Raw genomic sequence first — 14,026 nt, forward strand, 5'->3', positions numbered from 1 at the left:
GTTAACTTTGTCTGACATGAGATCCCAATGAACTTTCCAAAAAATAAACTAGTCCCCAGGCAAAGTGGTCATTCTTTCCATACCTTTTCCTTTTTGGACATTTTTCTCTGCTTCCTCAAATAATCCGGGAAGATGAATTACCACACCATTTCCTAAAGGAAAGCAAACAAATCCTAACCTTAAATATCTATACTTATAATACAGACATCTACGATAACCCTTATCTAGAATAGTGAAAGAGTAAAGGACTTTGACAAATGGGACATCTGATTTATCAAAGGAGTTACCACAGAAATGATTCCAAGTTTTAAACAGTAGTGTAACGTAAATATATAACATATAGAATATAAAACACTAATATTACATTTGATATAATTTGAAATTTCTTTGAAACAAAGTAAAACTTCTTTTGAAAGAACCAAGTTACGTTGTTCTAGTTAACAGTACAGTAGACACTAAATCAAGGTCTTTCAAATTAGGGAATCATACCCTATTAGTGGTCCTAAAATCAATTTAGTGGGTTGTGATTAGCACTTTTAAAGATAAAAACCTAGAAGAAAAGATTGTAGACTGCATCATGTTATAAGGGTTCAGAATCAATCCATGAAACACCTCCTGTATTGCTTACTGTGTGTGCATCAGTGTTTGGAAAGCTGACTTGATGATCTGCTTTATAAAATTAAGATTGCCAATGACCACAATTAAATGCAAATCATCCCAAAAGTATCAGTGCTAAAAGACAGAGGTGTAAAATAGCCAGTCAGGTATATTCCAGAAGGTACCAAGGTCAAGATTAATAAGGGATCAATGAATCATTTGAGTAATGAGAGATGAAATCAGCTCAGATAATGAAAAATGAACACAATTATCAATTGAGGGGAGAAAAAACCCCAAGTGGTTCAGTTTATACACTTACCAATGAATGCAGTAACATTTGGATTAATTATTCCACTGGGTAAAAGATGAAAATCATATTCCACAGAATCTACAACAACGGTATGACCAGCATTATTTCCTCCCTGAAAGTACAAGATAGGGAAAAATTGAACCTGACAATAAATATGACAAGTAACACATCTCCCTTCCAAAGTGAATTAATAATTTCTTCCAAAAATGTCAATATAACTTAAGAAAACCCAAGTATGTATTTGCCACAAATACATATTCTTTACAGGCTTCACAATATTTTGGCTACCCTCTCTTCTTTCCCCATGACAGTACATAGAGTGGTTTCTTTCCTGACAGGATCTAGAAAACTGGGGAATTCAGGTTTCTGGAAGGTAGACAAACATACACCCTCTTAAAAGAGAAAAAAACGTGAAAAAAGTACAGGGAACAAATTATTTTGTTCTTGGAACTCTATAGGACATGTAGCAATCTAATCAAAAATCCACGATATTTTATCCAAACACAGAAAAATCCCTAAATTAGAAAAGAGTAATCTATCCAGTTACCCTAATTTGATGTAAACATTCATGCAATTCCCATTGTATTCAGAGGGTATCAAGCAGCTTTGTGACCTGAAATTTGTATTCTTACATGGACTTATCAACTAGGAAATTTCCCAAGGAACTCCTCAAATATTGGGACCCTGAGACTCTAATTTTTAAATTTATAAATCAATCCTGTGAGTCTGTTTGGTACCAATCCCTGAATCCACTCATCTCTGGATAAAATAATAATACACTGGGTCAAGGAATCACTAAGCTGAGAAACATACTATAAACCCATAGTGAAACTTCCTGAAGCTCAGGCCTAAAATGGTCAAGAAAAAGCAAGATATGAAGTCAGATTAGAAAAATCAGGTACACAGCAGACTGATCAAGTGACCAGATAATTTTTCTAATTTCTAGGTTTAAAAAACATAGAAGAAAACACAAATCAACTGATTATATGCTTAAACTTCTACACGATAGTAACAAAAAGTTTAAAGCAAACAAACCAGGAATATATTTGCAACAAACAAACCTTAACAACATCCTGGCTGGACTTTAAAACAATACCAATCAAAACTATGTCCCCTGAGAATGACTGGTTTAACTTGATCCCGTGGCTATTTTTGACAAAATGAATGTCATTTTTTACCAAATCATCACCAATCACAAATTCACAAAAAATGCAGAAAACAGGTCCTGCAAAAAAAAAAAAAAAAAAAAAAATCCTCCAAAAAGGAAATGCCTACTTACACTGTGTTTTGCACAGCTACAAAGCAAAGAATTCCTTACTTGAAGACCAGTGTACGTCAGGTGTTTAAAACAAAACAAGCCTCGACAGTGGGGCCTGAAGTCTGGAAGACAACAGCACAGAGGCCGCGTGGTAAACAATACCTCCCTCCCTCCCTCCATATACAACAGAACTAATTACTCTTTTTTTAAACAGGAAACATCTGCATAAGATACAAAAGGCACCGAGGATACGCAGTGCAATGAAGGCTTCTGGAACGCTCCTCTCCCTGCCCACGTTCCCCTCTCCTGCGGACCAGCTACCACCAGTTTTTGGTGTCCTTCCTGAGGGAGTTTTGCATAAGCAAACAGGTATTTGTATGTTGTTTTATTCCACACATACAAATGGTAGCAAACTATGTACACCTGGGCAGCTTGTTTTTACTTAGCAAATCTGAGTGCACGTTCCTCATCCTGTAAGCCAAACCATCTCGTAACAGCGGCACTGTCATGCTGCTTGTGCGGACACGGAATTTACCTGGTTCCACAAGACAGGCAGACCGGTTGTTTCCAACCTTTTGTCATTATAAACAATGTCACAATACACTTCCTGGTACACACGTTATTATTCACACTTGTGCAAGCTTATCACCAATTCTGATAGACTCCTAAAATAAAAATAACCCACAGGACAATTCTTACTTTGGTTTTACAGCATTTCTTTTACTTTATCCCTCCTACCAATATTAGCCTTTTTATCATGACTTTTTATGATTTAGGAAACCTCCCCCAAACTTTCAGGAAAAGTCTTTTCAGAATATGAAGCTCATTAAAATTTCTTGGGACCCTACGAAGATGCTAAATTCTAAATTGTTATAAATCACTGAATCTAATAAATTTTTACTAAACTGTTATAAAGTACTAGTAACTTTGCCACACACACACACAAAAAAACCAGTCAAGATTATTTCAGCAAAATCCGTTTATTTTTTTAATCCATCATTTGCTTAAGATAAAAAAACTACACCATAACTTTTGGAGTAGATCTTTAAGTAAGTCTCCCTAATATACACAAAATTATTTTTTTCTTAAAGATTTTATTTATTTATTTGACAGAGTCAGAGAGAGGGAACACAAGCAGGGGGAGTGGGAGAGGGAGAAGCAGGCCTCCCGCAGAGCAGGGAGCCCGATGTAGGGCTCGATCCCAGGACCCCGGGATCATGACCTGAGCCGAAGGCAGACGCTTAACGACTGAGCCAGCCAGGCGCTCCCACAAAATTATTTTTATAGAGATACTAACATAAACCTTTTGCTGAAACAATTATTAACTCGGTGGTGCTCAATTATGTTCTTATTGTGTAACAAAACCATACTCTCTTATTAGATAATATTTTACCGAGATAGGCAGTACTGGTGGCAGTAACTGTAACAGAGATGTTTCTTTCTGTGAGGCAGGTGGTTGTGACCCATCGTGTTAGATGATGTTAGGGGGATAAATTGGTTTAATCTGTAAGTTCTTCCAAGTTTATAGGTGGTGGTTTGAGCTGGAAAAGTTCAGCTGCAAAAGGCTTGAATCACTTTACTGACCACCTGAGCTTACTCCAACATTAACCAACCCCTTCAATAACCAATGTCCTATTAAAGCTTACTATGTGATTTAAATCTATTTTAAATTCTACTTGGTTGAACAAAAAAATATGGTTAAATATACCCAGAATAACCCTAGATTATCCTATTAAGGAGCAAGGGGAGAAAAATGTAAGTGTGCGTATTAGTATATCTGGTCATTAGGGCCCTAAGGCGGGTTGGGGTATGACGGCTTCTAATGTTAAAACACACAACTATGCAGAAAAAAGATTCCTAAGGTGAACGGAGAAGGAGCTACTAAGGAGTTTCTTGACAAGGCGATCTAGACATGAAATAAGTTTTAGTATACCGTCATATTTTACAAAATGCAACAGATGAAGCTTCAAATTTGAAGTGTCTATTTGGATGCTAACATAAAATATTTATAAATTGTGTGGAATATACAAAAATCACCTTGGGAGCTCAGGCAGTTGTCTCCAAACACAGATTATACTGGTCCAAGGAGAGGTTACATGTATTAGCAAACAGCAAAACAAGGTTTCGATATGAGCACCATTGCCAACCACCACCTCACCTGCCTACCCTCACCCTCTAGCAAATTACAAGGGCAGAGAGCTTGAACTGCGGGTTCCACATCTGTGTTCCCACGGCCTTTCACATGGGCAACTCCATGGTGGGTGCCAAAGTAAGTAGCAAGAACACATATTTTTAATCACATTTAATAATTCTATAAGTAGCACTGGGGAGGCCAGAGAGAACTATATACATGTTAAGAGATAAATATTTTCTTGTCTACTTTTAACAGGAATGTACCATTAGCTTCTCAATGCAAAATTTCTGCAAACTTGATAAATTATCCCTAATTTATACAGTACTAATCATTATTCAAATGATTAGTTACATGTAACTACCTCTTGCTGTTTTGCTAAATTCCCATAACACATGATCCCAGTCACTCATGTAGCATTTAACACTTTTAATTATCAAAGCTGTATGTTTTATATTACGTAACTAAAAACACAGAATATTGTGGACTACCAATTAATGTTTTCCAGATCAATCATATCAATAGAGAAAATATTTTTTAACATTTAAAAATTTTAAATACTAAACATTTTAAATTTTGAAATATACCCCCGAAACCCCCAGGAAACAAAAAACCAGCATGAACCCAAAGTGACTGCATATTCTGTGGCAAGTTTCTTTGAGGAAAAACATAAGTTTATAATGCCTTACTGATGGCTTTTCCTGTACTGAATACCAAGAATGAATGCAAATTCATTGTATTAAAGAATAAATATATGAAAAAATCCAATCAGGTCTCAGCAGTCACAAAACATCCCCTAATTTGGCATTTATTTTACTCATTTTGACTATTCTTACATTAAGATTAAATGTAAAAAAAATATTAAATAAGCTTCTTAATGAGCAAGAAAAAAATGTCTCACTGACAAACTAGAACATGATGATGGGGAAAAAAAAACAGAACTAGGGGCACCTGGGTGGCTCAGTTGGTTAAGCGACTACCTTCGGCTCAGGTCATGATCCTGGAGTCCCGGGATCGAGTCCCACATCGGGCTCCCTGCTCAGCAGGGAGTCTGCTTCTCCCTCTGACCCTCCTCTCTCTCACGCTGTCTCTCATTCTCTCTCTCGCAAATAAATAAAAATCTTAAAAAAAAAAAAAATCTTAAAAAACAGAACTAAAATTCTATGTTCTCAAAGCTAAAAAATCAAAGTTTCTGATGTATACATTTTCGTTTTTTTAAACCATTATTTAGATAGCTCATTTTCATAGTTTTAGAGTTAAAACAATAAAAACCTATTTAATTCCAAACATTCTTCCCTCTAGAAAAACCCTAGGTCAACAGTGTATTAAGACCGTTAGCAAACAATTCACAAATAAGAATAACCCAGAATATCTCCTTCTTCCGTATTTTCCTATCTGAAATTAACTCTAGGTCAGCTATACCTTTTGTGTGTTCAGTCCCTCTTCTTCCCCCCTTCTCTCCCAAACCCCTTATTTTGCAAATCATAGTAATCATTCCCTCAGGCCACAGGAATTGATCCAGACTGGGAAACCTGATCCAACCAAGCCTGAGACAATCAAGCTCCTCCCCCCTTGGGAATCTGATTTTGAGAACGAGGAAGGCAGTTAGTTTAGTGACGCCTGGCATTTAAGGGAGCATACTTTAAAAAATAATAATAATAAAGTTGCCAGTTCTGGCTGCTGAGATCCCCGGAGCTGCCTTTACCTGAGGCCACTCAGGATTGGCCACCCCACCTGGCTCTTGCTTCAAACAAATCCCCATTTTGCTTAAGGTAGTCTCTCCATTGCTTGCAAACAAAAGAATCCAAATGATTCACAACACAAACTAACTGCGACAAGGTATGTATACAGCTCGCTCTCTAAAATTCACATCTTGCCCTGGTGATAAACTGAATATAAAAAATGAGTAACTTACAAATTTTAATAGCTATGCTGTCAAGAACAGAACTAAAACACCACAGGGATGATATAGTAGTATTTAGTTATTTTGTAACTGTTCTCAGCTGTATACTTAGCAATTTGGTTTTAAGCTTAAGAAAGAAGATAATTTTCTTTCCGTGCCTTGAGGAACCTCTGGTTCTGAGGGAACCAGAAGCTGTCAAGGCCAACTCTAGAATAAAAGTTTGGATCAGGAAATGCTGATATGTGGAAGTTTCTAACTAAGCAGCTCCAAAGGTCCAGGGGAAATTTAAAAAAAAAAAAAAAAGTGACTCCTGATTCTTAACTCAGTTTGCTATTAGGTCTTCCTCTTCCCCAAACTACACTGCCCGCCCCGCCCAACCCCAAGTTCCTGCTGTGTTGGAGGAGGTAAAGACGTGTCCACGGCCTCCTGCAGTGCTATAAACCTCAAACAATGGCGTCTCTACCAGCAACAGTAGAGACCCAAGAGTCCCGGGCTAACAATCACACAGCCCGGAGGCATTTCTCAGGCCACTTAGGCCTCTAAAATGGTCTATGTGTCTTCTCTTTGTCCTTTCTGCTCTGAATACATGAACACTGTATTATAATCATAGAGCTCTAAGTGAACATCCATCAAGAACAGTGACTGCCCTGGATTACAGCACAGAGCAGCAAGACCTCACACCCCATGCCTCAGAACTATTTCAGCAACCACAAAAAAGGGTCCCTATTTCTTGCCTAGAGTCTTCAAGCATCTTAGAAACCTAACAATGTTTTGAGACAATGCTTACTACCTGTGGTTTCTTAGTAAAGACCTGTGTCTGTCTTTCCAGGTGAAACATTTCACTATTCGCCAAAACTAAAACACTTGTTAATCCACAGCAACAAGGATGACTGTTCTTTTTTTAAGATTTTGTTTATTTATTTGAGAGAGCAAGAGAGAGAGAGAACGAGGGGGGGGCGTGGTGGGCAGAGGGAGAGGGAAAAGCAGACTCCCTGCTGAGCAGGGAGCCCGAGGACCCTGGGATCATGACCTGAGCTGAAGGCAGATGCTTAACTGACTGAGCCACCCAGGTGCCCCAAGGATGAAATATTCTTTTATGAAAAGTCATATAATTGCAATTAGCTTGTGATTTCAAAGAACAGGTTAAGTTACTATCAGTAAGTTGATCAATTAAACTATTCAACAGTAACCAGACACACTAGACAGAAAGAGAAAACATACAGGGTATCCCAATTTCTTTTTAGCAAAGGCATCCAAGCACACTGTACAATTATCTTCTAAAGGCTTAAGATACCCACTTTACCTTACGTTATTATAGTTACCTTCCAGCTTCACACACAGATAAATACACATGATGAAAAGCTTTGGAGGTTCTTAGGTCCTAATCACGAAGCTTTTAGACTCTAGGTACCTAAATCTAATATACACACTTACTAAACCAGGGTCATAGATGGGAAAATCAGACATGCAACCAAAAAATGCATAAACCCATGATGTGTGATGTAGCTCTTTACAAATGCTTGATTAAAAATTCACCTAATCATTACATTTATAAAGACATTTTCTTAAAAACACACTGAAATGGCAGATTTCAAGTAAAAAAAAAATTTCTCATAAATAAAACCCTTCCTTTAAAAAGTCTGTTCTAAAGGTAACTTAAAATTACCCAACTAACCCACCCATTCCCACCAAAACTAAAGAGACAAAATATTGATCATACACCACTGAGATGATCTCATTTTTTAAAAATTTATGCCTCAAAAGTAGAGATTATATATTTTTAATAAATTACATAAATTACATACACTGTTATATACTACTCTATTATATACAAATGACAGGATTTATATATTATGTCTATCAACAGAACAGGCTTAACTAGTGAACAACTTGGGACATCCTCATTAACTGAACTTTCAGATCTACTGCCCTCAGCAGACAAAAACTACTAGAATTACATGGCATTCAACTAAAATATGCTGAGAAAATACACACCAAAAAAGATACAAATATCAGTTATCTATTTTCAAACAGATACAAGAAGTAAGACTTTAGTATAAACTATTAAAGCCTATGAACATAATGGTACAATATAGTAAGTACTAGTTAAAATACTAAGTAACAAATATTAATCCAACAAATGCTGGGGATTCCACCTTAAATTCATGCCATCAGTCAATTAACTTGTCCAGGAAGATGTTAAAATAATTTACAGGAAAGGGTTAAACTACTGGTTTCAAAGAAATTTCTAGAGGTGATCCAGTCACCTAATAAATATTTGTTGAGTATTTACTTCCTCTCTGCCTCACAGAGTATTTGGTGCTATGGAAAACAACAACAACAAAAAAGAATTAAGTCCTCTTTTTGAGAAAAGTTCTAGCAGGGAAAACACAGTAATCCAAGAAAGCAAGATCTAACAAAGTACACCACACACTGGTATATACTTATGTACTTGGGAAATACTATGAACTATATAAAAAAAAAAAAAAACAACTGTCAGTCAGGGGGCACAGAAACAGCAATTACTATAAATCTGGAAGAATGGTTTACCTTAAACACTAATTCTCTACCACCTTCCAATTATGGGAAGTGGTCTGGGAGGTAATTTTAGCTGTATAAAGTCAAGGCATTACATAACACTTTAGCTATCCCTTTTAAATTAGCTCTCAATTCTTCTGATTATTCCAAGGAGAAAGTCTCCGTTTGCTGCTGTTAGAGCTTTTATTTTTTTTGACTTAGTAATAGCTGGTTTCAGAGCCTTCCGTGGATGTCAACATCTAGCCACAAATTAACATTTTTTTCATTATACTTACTTCACAGCAAGCTTTTATATATAACAAGTGACAAGAAGACTTTCCCTTTATAATTAATTTTAGTTAATATTTTCTCTTTATATTAACTTTAAAACCCTGGTGGGGGGGGTAAGGAGGGAGGGAAACACCAAGAAAGGAAATACTGTTCTAGCTATTCCCAATCACAGGCAACTTCCAAGACTACCTTGCTTGCTTTCCAGGAGAAAAGCCCTTGCTTAAGAAGTAGCAGAAAGTGGCAAAAAAAAAAAAAAAAAAAAAGTAGTAGAAAGTGCAACAGTTAAAATCTCTGTAGTTTCTACTCAACAAAATAAATAAAGTATAACAGTTTACTTTGGAGGATTTGGCCTAGTGGGGGAGACAGCTACTTTTATGCTGCCAGAATGGGGCCTTTCTCTGCCCATACCTTAACCCTTTGAAAAACTAGTACCCTCTCCACCCCCACCCTGTCAATACTTGCTTATGTAGCTGTTGTCCAGTAGACTGTAAACTCCTTGTGGGCACAATCCCTGCCTTTTTCAGCTTAACTCTGGGGCCAAGCAGTTCCCCTAAGAGTATCACTTGTAGATCCTCATTATGTGATTGTTGGATAAATGAACTAGGCCTGGAGTTGGTCCTATACTTCTTTTACTTAAAAGACATCAATTTGGGGCGCCTGGGTGGCTCAGTCGGTTAAGCGGCTGCCTTCCGCTCAGGTCATGATCCCAGGGTCCTGGGATCGAGTCCCTCATTGGGCTCCCTGCTCTGCGGGGAGCCTGCTTCTCCCTCTCCATCTGCCTGCTTCTCTGCCTACTTGGGCTCTCTATCTCTCTGTCAAATAAATAAAATCTTTAGACAAAAAAAAAAAAAAAAGACATCAATTTGAAATTAAGATGTTTCTAGTGGTAGTCCTTTGATGTAAGTTCTACACACGTATTTTTGGTTCTAGAGAATTTACCAAATTATAAATAACTGCATATAAATCCTGAATCTGAAATATAGGCCTTAAGTGCATCGATGATGAAAATGCCACGAGCTTTGCATCTATTCTTTCCAAAAGGCATTTGATATATTAAAATATACAGTTAAATGGTGATTAACATAATAAAAAATTTTAAAAAATATAGTTAAATACAATATCAGTTTTTCTTTTAAAAACTTTATTTTGGAAAAAATTTCTTATGATTCGATTGTTAAACTATGGATACATTATGTGTATACCACTTCTAGAAAAATCTGCATAAAATTTGAGTTTGGGGCATGAATATGACCAAAAACACATATTAAGCTCTAACAAATACCTATTTTCAGTAATACACAGAACTTAAATCATCAAACAAGGCAATTCAAGCTTAAAATGTCTTTTCTAATGCTGACTTTCCCAGCGCTCTACACACACTAAAAATTTCAACATTCCATAGTCTTCAGTTTTATAAGTCAGGAGAAGTTCATTAAGGAGAAGTCAGCTTGCTAGAGCTGGCCAATTAATATAAAGTTACCAAGGTGAATCACAAGAGAGATCCTTCAATCTATTCATTCTGTGTCTACTTTCACTAACAAAACTAGTAGCAATCCTTCTAATGATGAGTTCTTAAAAGGCACTAGAATATAAAGATTTTAGAATTATATAAAGTGTGCAGAAAGTCAAAGTTTACAGAAGAGGAAAGTCTGCCTAACAGGTTCGCTCAAATGTTCCTCCTCTATCTTCAGGTAACAGTTTAAAGCCAAACTTGGCTCCTTCTCAATCACTTCTCTCTAGGCTTTCCAACAGATGAGATTGGTCCATGACCTTCTTCAAGAGGATGTTCACGATAACATAGTAACACCTTCTCCAATCTACAAACTAATTCTACTACTTTTCAAAGAAATACTAAAATCGAGGATCTTTTAGAATAAATGTTATTGATCGCTATATTTCCCACACCTTCTTACAACCCATAATGTAACTCAGCCTAAGTATTACTATTTCCAGGAAAGGAAGAGGTCAGGAACGACATGGAAGGGGACAAATAGGACCAGCCTCTCTCCCTTTCTACCCGCAAGTGTTAGGTATTCTCGTACTTCTTTCCCTATAACACGGCCAGTTCTGATTTTAAGGCAAAAGTAAGGTGAAAACTGGCTTGCGGAGCAGCTCCTTAGGCAGTGTAAGGGCAGGACTTCAATGGAAACACGCTTAGGAGTAAGGTATTAAGGTAAGTGTGTCCCCAGAGGGGTGGAGGAACAGAGATCCGAAGGTGGGGAAAGGTGGTGGGGTGCTAGGGGTAATACTAAGAGGCAACACCTATCTTAGCTAAGAAATGGGCAGGGTGTTTCTGCATGCAAAAAAACAAGACAAATCAGAATCTCTGCATTTAGCATTTCTGTACTTGTGATTACCTTGTTTCTGCGTGCTCAGAATGATAATCAGTTTCAGGTGGAAAGCTTTCAGTGAAGCAGGCCTACTAACTTGTTAGAACATATACAGCATGGCATCATCATATTGTGCCATGTTCATGAAGAAGAAATCCTCTTGCGAGGTAAACAGTTTCAGATATATTACAACTTGTTCTGAAAGTGGTTATTGCTCAACTATTTCGAATTTTGAAATTGGCAATAGTTATCTAAGAGCCTTTACAAAGGCGTAGCCTAGAGGCTGCTTCAAAGCAAGCGACAAATAGGAAGAAAGCTTACACTGAAAACCACGTGTCTCCCCGTAGGAAGTACATTACCAATCCATTTCCCGAAAGTTCACTTTCCATGTGAGCGTAACAATGTAAATATTTCTAAATACCAGATTTGACATCCACGTATTTACTTGCCTCACTCGCAAAAGAGCGGGGATTCTTTCCTCTGGGACCAACAAGTAAAAATAATCTACCCTTAATATTAATACGCGGGGTACGGAGTCAAAAACCGGGGCCATTAACCGTCCAAAGCCCGGAGGTGGGTTCTCGTGTCAACAAAGTGGACCGGAGGAGGCAAAGGTCTGAATGCTGGGGGCCTGCAGGTGGGGGGGAGTGGCGAGTGGGTTTTCGGGCGCTTCGGAACAATCCATTCCCACTCGGTCTCGCTCGGTGGGTGGGTGGGAGCGCGATGGGGTGGTTCTGTGGCCGCGCGGGGTCTCCGCCGGGAGTCGGGAGCAGGCCTCGCGCAGCAGCTCCTCAAACTCAAACCGCATCCCGCCCCCACCCCCGCCCCAAGCTCGGGGCTGGGTACTGGCCCCCAGACGGAAAACTGCAACTCCCCAGTCATCGCGCGTCCCTCAAAGACTCCGGGTCAACCCTGGTTTTCCTCCAGCGCCACCGCAACCCCTCAGCCCAAGACCTCAGGTCAGGGGTCTCTGACCTCCCGCCATTTCTCCACGTCGCCGCAGCTCCGAGCAGGAGAGAACCTCAAGGTGACACCTTCTTTGGGACGACGGATCCGGGTTCCGCGCCCGGGCTCTCGGGCCCGGCTTCCCGTCAGATCCCGGTTACCTCACCTGGCAGCGGCACACGATGTCGGCGTCCTGCGCCAGCAGATCCACCACCTTCCCTTTGCCTTCGTCGCCCCACTGCGCGCCCAACACCACCGTCACCCGGTTCCCTCCGGGCCGCGCCCCGGGGCGGCCACAGTCACCGTTGGGCAGGGAGGATGCCGCCGGGTTGGTCTCGGCGAACGCCATGGCTCCAGTGACGCGAGGAGAGCCCGAAAGAGACGCGGGCGGCGAAGAGTGCGCGAACTGAACTGTTCTGCGGCCGCCAGCCACATGCGGAGGAAAAAGGAGCCAGAGTCCGGCCCCGCCCCCGCCGGGCCACCACCCTCCAGCCAGGCCCCGCCCCGCTCTCCTCCACAGCCCACTCAAGGGGCGACCATGACTGCCCCGCGCAGGCAGGCCGCCGCAGAACTGCCCGCAGGAAGAGGCCCCGGTGGCGGCAACCGCCGCCACCCGGGACCGAGGCCACGCCCCTTCCGCAGCCTGGCGCACCACCCCAGGGCGAGCCCCGCGAGCGGAAGGGGCAGGGGCGGGGCCTCTAGCGCACTTCGCCTCAACGCCCCGCCTACCTGCCCTTCTCCCGCTTTTCAAACCGGGAGGCGCGGAGGTGCGTGCTCGAGCGTCGGACTACAACTCCCGGCATGCAACGCTCTGGGCCGAGGCGACGTTTTCTGGTGCCATGCTGTTTGCCGACTACAGGTCTCAGCCTCTGAAGGCGTTTTATTTTTTAACGACTTGCCTTTAACAACACGACGAGATAGCGTGTGCGAAATACAGAGGGTGGAATTCCAAAATACAAATGGGATGGAATGGAAACGTAATTGGGAACTAAAGGTCTACAAGTAAGAACAGAGACGGAACCGGGATCGAAAAGGGCATACGCCAAAGTAGAGCAATAGAGGACATTAGAACTGAAAATCTACAGCTCAAGTTCTAACCCTTCTCATTTCACACATTAGTAACAGGGCTCAGAGAGGAGGAGGGCAATAGTGATGTATAGTTTGTGCCAAATACTGTGATACACTTAGCTCTTTTAAATCCCACAACGATATAAGGTAAGTAACACTATCTTACCCTTATTTTACAGGGTTTAAAACTTAGTTAACTTGCTCTAGTGCAGGCTGAATTGGTACCGAGACAATCCAGAGCCCAGACCTTTTTTGTATATTCCATTACTCTTCGTGTTTCAGTTGCAGCCAGATTCTGTACCTGAATAAACTGTACCTACTGCGGCAACACAAATTAACTATGACATCTAATTCCGATATAAAGTTGCTTCGGAAAAAAACTGGGATTAGAATCACATTAAATGCAAGGTCTACTACATATACATCATGTACACACCATCACGTTCTCTAATGGCCCTAGAGTGTATTTTAGTATGATACTAGTTTTACTCAATCATTCGTTGTCAGTAAACATAGAGGACCTACAACAAACTATGATGGTACTGGGCCCTGATAACATAAAGAGGAGTAGATAATAGTTGCAGCACTCAAAGATTCAGATTACTTGGTCTACCATCAAATAAACATATAAATTATAATACTATGTGACAATTTTGGTATTTGTTTATCTTGGCTT

General features: G+C 40.0%; 1 protein-coding gene across 4 annotated transcripts in view; it reads right to left on the bottom strand.

Annotated features, from left to right (window-relative positions):
* Positions 1 to 12,762, bottom strand: part of ADSS2 (adenylosuccinate synthase 2) — a 34,933-nt gene extending 22,171 nt beyond the window's left edge. For 3 of the 4 annotated variants that reach the window (XM_045877579.3, XM_064594421.1, XM_064594422.1), the window contains exons 1-3: positions 12,449 to 12,762; positions 917 to 1,019; positions 84 to 152 (exon numbers count right to left, since the gene is read on the bottom strand). In XM_045877579.3, the coding sequence (XP_045733535.1) occupies positions 84 to 152; positions 917 to 1,019; positions 12,449 to 12,631 (355 nt within the window). In that variant the 5' untranslated portion in view covers positions 12,632 to 12,762. The remainder of the gene's footprint in view (positions 1 to 83; positions 153 to 916; positions 1,020 to 12,448) is intronic. The other variant, XM_064594420.1, reaches the window with a different exon arrangement.
* Between the last annotated feature and the right edge of the window lie 1,264 nt (positions 12,763 to 14,026).

Source organism: Mirounga angustirostris, unplaced genomic scaffold, assembly GCF_029215605.1.
Source record: "Mirounga angustirostris isolate CCGP_5_RB_7025 unplaced genomic scaffold, mMirAng1.0.hap1 SCAF_6, whole genome shotgun sequence".
NCBI classification, from domain to species: Eukaryota; Metazoa; Chordata; class Mammalia; order Carnivora; family Phocidae; genus Mirounga; species Mirounga angustirostris.